Here is a 5,142-nt window from a genome sequence, read left to right on the forward strand (position 1 = left end):
CTGTCACTCCCACGCTGCAACCCATGCGTTTTGCAGCAACACCATTGTTGTGACGGGGTATCTCCCTCAACTCCCATTGCAATGGAGCTTCACCCATGTGCCGACGATGCTGCGTTGGAGCTTCGTCGCGCTGTCGGGGCTGCAATGAAGTGTCGCCCGAGCTGCAATGGAGCGCCAGTGGTGCTTCAATGGAGCTTCACCGACGCATCACCCAGAAACCTCCCTCAGCTTTGGTTGCAATGGAGCTTCACCAGCGTGCCATTGATGCTGCGTTGGAGCTTCATCGGGCTGCCAGAGCTACAATGAGGGTCGCTCGAGGCTGCAATGGAGCGTCAGTTGTGCTTCAATAAAGCTTCGTCGACGCATCGCCGGATCATTAGGCTGCAATGGAGCTTCACCAACACCGTCAGTCCTACGTTGCAGCTTTGTCCCGCAGCTGGGGGTTGCAATGGAGCTTCGTCGGGGAGGAGGGGGTGTGGGCGGTTGTGCTCGATGTTGCCGTGGACAGCACCACCCGACTCCGGGGATTTCATGATTTCCCCACTTTACATGGGGTTTGATGATTTACCCTTTTTCGAAAAAACTTCCAATCTATTCATCTCCAATCATGCCAGTACAACGAATACCAGAAATAAAAATTACATCCAGATTCGTAGACCACCTAGCGACGACTACAAGCACTGAAGCGAGCCGAAGGCGCGCCGCCGTCATCGCCCCTCCATCGCCGGAGCCGGGCACAACTTGTTGTAGTAGACAGTCGGAAAGTCGTCGTGCTAAGGCCCAATAGGACCAGCACCCCAGAACAGCAACCCGCCGCCGATAAAAATAACGTAGATCGGAAGGGTCCAAAGCGAAGACACACGAACGTAGACGAACAACGACGAGATCCGAGCAAATCCACCAAAGATAGATCTGCCCTTTGATTTCTCAATGACAGTGGCCCTGTGTCCCACCTGGTAGCCTCTCAGGGGGGCAAATTATCGAATGGAGAAGTAAAGTTGGCGTCACCAAATCCCGCCTGTGACATGAGCACCGGGTGGGGGACCCACCGGTCAGCTTACCTTAGCTCCCACTCGGCCCACGCGCTCTTCGCATGCATTCTCATGTCCTGACACCGTGAGGTGTACGGAGCCCGGGTGTAGATGCGCGTTGGCTTTGGCTCTAGCAAAAACCGAAGGGCTCGACCGCTCGAGCGATTAGCACCGAGAGAGGGACCCACCGGTCAGTTTTCCCATCTAGCTTAGCAGTCCACGCGCTCCTCGCACCGCAAGTTCTCCCACGATCCCGGCGGCCCCCAAGGTGTACGCCGAGCGGCCCTCCGGCTTCGGTGATGGTGGCGAGGCAGTGGCGCCATCTGCGCGAGGCCCTGGAGGAGACCGGCGACACGGGGGCGACGCTGGGCCGGTGGATGCGCGAGCGCCTCCTCCAGCAGGGGCGACTCTGGGCCGACGAGCTCGGCGGCCTCTCCGCCGGCTAGCTGCACCGCCGCACCATCCGGAGAGAACGGAAGACCGAGGAGTCCGCCGGCAGCGCGCAGGCAAGTACTCAGTTAATAAACCGTTCGATCCAATTTTTGTTTTGGATTCGGCATTGACCAATCGAGCTCAAATGCGAACACTGTACGCAGGAGTCGGTCGCTGGCGACGGCGAAGATGGCGGATCTCGCCGGAAACGGAGGGGGTGGAGCGGGAGATAGAGGCCAAGGCGGAGGGGATGAGGTATGTGCCGGAGCTGCAAACAGTTTGACTGACATCACAAGAAGAGAAGAGGAAAACAAATGTCGCCATCAGTTGATCAGAAATTCAGAATGTTGCTGCCCATTAAGTGGACACGAGAAAGGATGAGAGGAGAGGACCCAACAGAGGATAGATAGGGCGGGCTCCCCCCTCCACACAAGCCAAAACGATCCCTGGCGCCTCATTTTTCATTCCTATTAGCACGCACCGAACCACAAGTTTCAGACAAGAGATATACTGCCGCCATCCTGGACAGGCAAACAAAGCCCTCTCCTCTTGCTTGCGCATCGTATTTTCAGTAGCACAAGCTCAGGGAGAGGGAAGAGAGATGGCGGCGGCAAGCGTCTCCCTGAAGAGCAGCCTCTTCCTGTCTTCCCCTCTATCCGACTTCGGGGGCGCAGCCATCTCCATCTCAGCCCAGGTGATCAAAAGAACACGAGCTTTCTTGATTTGAAGATAAGATGATCAGACTAAAAATGGTTGTGAATTTTCTCTTTGGCAGAATAGGAGAAGGTCATGGCAGCCAAGGGGGGCGAGAATGCAGGTGGCAGCAGCTGCAGACTCCAAGAACATTCTCATCATGGGGGGCACCAGGTTCATCGGTCTCTTCCTCTCCAGGAAACTTGTCCAGGAGGGACACCAGGTCAGTCTGGACACACATTTCTGATCCAAAGAATGGCTCCTTGGGCTAATTATTTTATTATGACCCTTAATGTTTTGAGAGTTTACATGAGGTAAAAAAGATGAATTTTGTCAGGTGACATTGTTCACCAGAGGAAAGGCACCCATAACCCAGCAGTTGCCAGGTGAATCAGATGCAGAGTATGCAGAGTTCTCTTCCAAGGCATGCCGTTTCCTCCTATCCTGTCCTCGTGTCACTTGTTCCGCCTTATTTGCATAACACTCGTGATATTTAGGATGGTTTTTGCGTATAGGTGCTGCATTTGAAAGGTGATAGGAAAGACTTTGATTTCGTGAAGACCAGCCTTGCTGCTAAGGGCTTCAATGTCGTCTATGATATTAATGGTAAACCGGACAGCTCAATATACCTTTTCTTATTAACACAGCAGCGCCGTATTTCATTGATTAAGCACGGAAGTTAGATTACATGGAGTAGTTACAAGCATGTAAGGATCAGCAGTCTAGAAGAAAACTAAGGAGATTCAAGGGTGCTGCCAGTCTATCTTTCGGAACTCGGAGCTTCGCAGCGTAGGGGTCTGCGATGGAGAAATTGGATCGACCAATCTGTTATACTCGGCGAGCACTGAAACTTGGTTAAGGATACTTCTCGGAGTACATCATTCATAGGAGGAACCTTCGGCACGGATATCCCCTCCCGCCTCTCCTTTTCATGCTCATCATGGATTTGCTCTGCTTGCTGGTTTAATCGTGCTCGGTCTGAAGGCATCCTTGTTCCCTTTGGTTCGCGGATGGTTAAGCATAGAACTTTGCTCTATGCCGATGATGCTGTGATTTTTATCCGCCCTGATATTGAAGATGTCAGCATGGTCAGCAGTCTCCTAGATCCCTTTGGCTGGGGGTACTTCAACCATCATCGCCAAGAGCCGCATTTTGCTCATTAGATGCAATCACATTGACCTGAATGCTATCATGCTACAGTATACTAAATAGGATCTTTCTGGTAACACACAAATGTTTGTTCATAACTACTAACCAGGTGCAAATAAGCCTGCCAATTAGTATTACAACACTGGAAGATTGCTTCTGAAATGCAAAATTTCACTTCCCCAACTGAAACTCTCGTCTGATTTCTCCCAAATGTTGTAACTCTTTTGTGTCATGGTGTTTCAGGGCGCGAGGCCACTGAAGTATCCCCCATACTAGAAGCGTTGCCGAACCTGGAACAGTAAGCTGGTTACTTGATCGGATGCAAAGCAAAACGTTTGCAAATTTCAGTGCCCTGAATTATCTGGAATTCTGGTACTATTTTCAGGTTTATCTATTGTTCATCGGCAGGAGTCTACCTTAAATCAGACCTGCTCCCACACTTTGAGGTAATTCCATACCACTCACATGAATGTCAACATAAAGTCGTCACCATTACTGACACGCGGCAAGTGTATACCCATCCATCCGGTAGACCGACGCTGTGGACCCGAAAAGCCGGCACAAGGGAAAGCTGGAGACGGAGAGCCTGCTGGAGACGAGCGGCGTGAACTGGACGTCCATCAGGCCGGTCTATATCTACGGCCCTCTCAACTACAACCCTGTGGAGGAGTGGTTCTTCCACCGGCTCAAGGCCGGTCGCCCGATCCCCATCCCTAATGCTGGGAACCAGATCACCCAGCTCGGCCACGTCAAGGTCAGTGCATTGACATGCCGTGAATTGCTATTGAGTCTGATGTTTTAGAAGCCATCTTCTGTATCTTGTGCTTGGTTTTGCAACAGGATTTGGCGACGGCCTTCATCAAGGTCCTCGACAACCCCAAGGCAAGCAAGCAGGTGTACAACATCTCCGGCAGCAAGTACGTCACCTTTGACGGGCTTGCGCGGGCATGCGCAAAGGTCATATTAACAAGCTGCTCCTCGTTTGCAAGCCACTCTATGTCCATGGGTAATTCGCCTAGTTTCTAACTATACATCATTTTCCGCTTGGTGTTTGATATGCAATGCAGGCTGGAGGGTTCCCTGAGCCGGAGATCATCCACTACAACCCCAAGGACTTCGATTTCGGCAAGAAGAAGGCCTTCCCCTTCAGAGACCAGGTATTTCTTGATTTCTTCTACATCCTGCTCTGAAAAAGTACAGCTGTTACAGTGTTGCTGTCTGACACTGCGTGATGCAACGATGGCAGCACTTCTTCGCGTCGGTGGAGAAGGCCAGCAAGGACCTCGGGGTTACGCCGGAGTACGACCTCCTTGACGGCTTGACGGACTCGTACAACCTCGACTTCGGCCGCGGGACCTTCAGGAAGGAGGCCGACTTCACCACGGACGACATGATCCTCGGCAAGAAGCTCGTGAGCGTGTGAGCCGATCTGAGGCGTGCATGGACAGACACATGGCTCATGGCACCGCAAAGCGTGTGGCGACTGTGCCTGTGCGGGTGCATATGTAGCACAGGGAAGACGATCTCAGTTTTGGGATATAAGGTTCACTCATCTGATGAAATGTACTGCTGACACCTAATTCTCTCCTCGGGCATTTGGTTTATTTCGGTTCAGTTTATACTGTTTGTGATAATATCGGTTTTTTAAGAACGGAACACGAATTTGATCACTACAGATTTGAAAACCGAACCTAATAATATCAATTAACGGAACCCAAATTTGATCACTAAATTTTTTAAAAATGGACCTAATAGATTGAAATATTCCGTTTAACTGGATTGCCATAGTCACATGCCAATAGAAGAGGAAAGTATAGTTTCCCCACTCAAATCATCA

At 51.3% G+C, this 5,142-nt stretch overlaps 1 protein-coding gene across 1 annotated transcript; it reads left to right on the top strand.

Annotated features, from left to right (window-relative positions):
- The first annotated feature begins 1,722 nt into the window (after positions 1-1,722).
- On the top strand, positions 1,723-4,924 carry LOC123110281 (chloroplast stem-loop binding protein of 41 kDa b, chloroplastic). The gene is made up of 10 exons (XM_044530757.1): positions 1,723-2,157; positions 2,239-2,379; positions 2,494-2,580; positions 2,672-2,762; positions 3,549-3,603; positions 3,691-3,751; positions 3,838-4,059; positions 4,146-4,262; positions 4,373-4,462; positions 4,552-4,924. The coding sequence occupies exons 1-10, from the start codon at positions 2,065-2,067 to the stop codon at positions 4,726-4,728; spliced, it is 1,134 nt and encodes a 377-aa protein (XP_044386692.1). The 5' UTR covers positions 1,723-2,064; the 3' UTR covers positions 4,729-4,924.
- The last annotated feature ends 218 nt before the right edge of the window (positions 4,925-5,142 follow it).

Source organism: Triticum aestivum, chromosome 5B (genome assembly GCF_018294505.1).
Source record: "Triticum aestivum cultivar Chinese Spring chromosome 5B, IWGSC CS RefSeq v2.1, whole genome shotgun sequence".
Taxonomy (NCBI): Eukaryota; Viridiplantae; Streptophyta; class Magnoliopsida; order Poales; family Poaceae; genus Triticum; species Triticum aestivum.

What these genes read in the sequence shown, in the direction of transcription:
- LOC123110281 (XM_044530757.1), top strand. Translation starts at nt 2,065, where the DNA reads ATGGCGGCGGCAAGCGTCTCCCTGAAGAGCAGCCTCTTCCTGTCTTCC. An exon ending in ACCTGCTCCCACACTTTGAG is followed by an intron (nt 3,752 to 3,837) that starts GTAATTCCATAC and finishes TCCATCCGGTAG; the next exon opens with ACCGACGCTGTGGACCCGAA. An exon ending in CCTTCCCCTTCAGAGACCAG is followed by an intron (nt 4,463 to 4,551) that starts GTATTTCTTGAT and finishes CAACGATGGCAG; the next exon opens with CACTTCTTCGCGTCGGTGGA.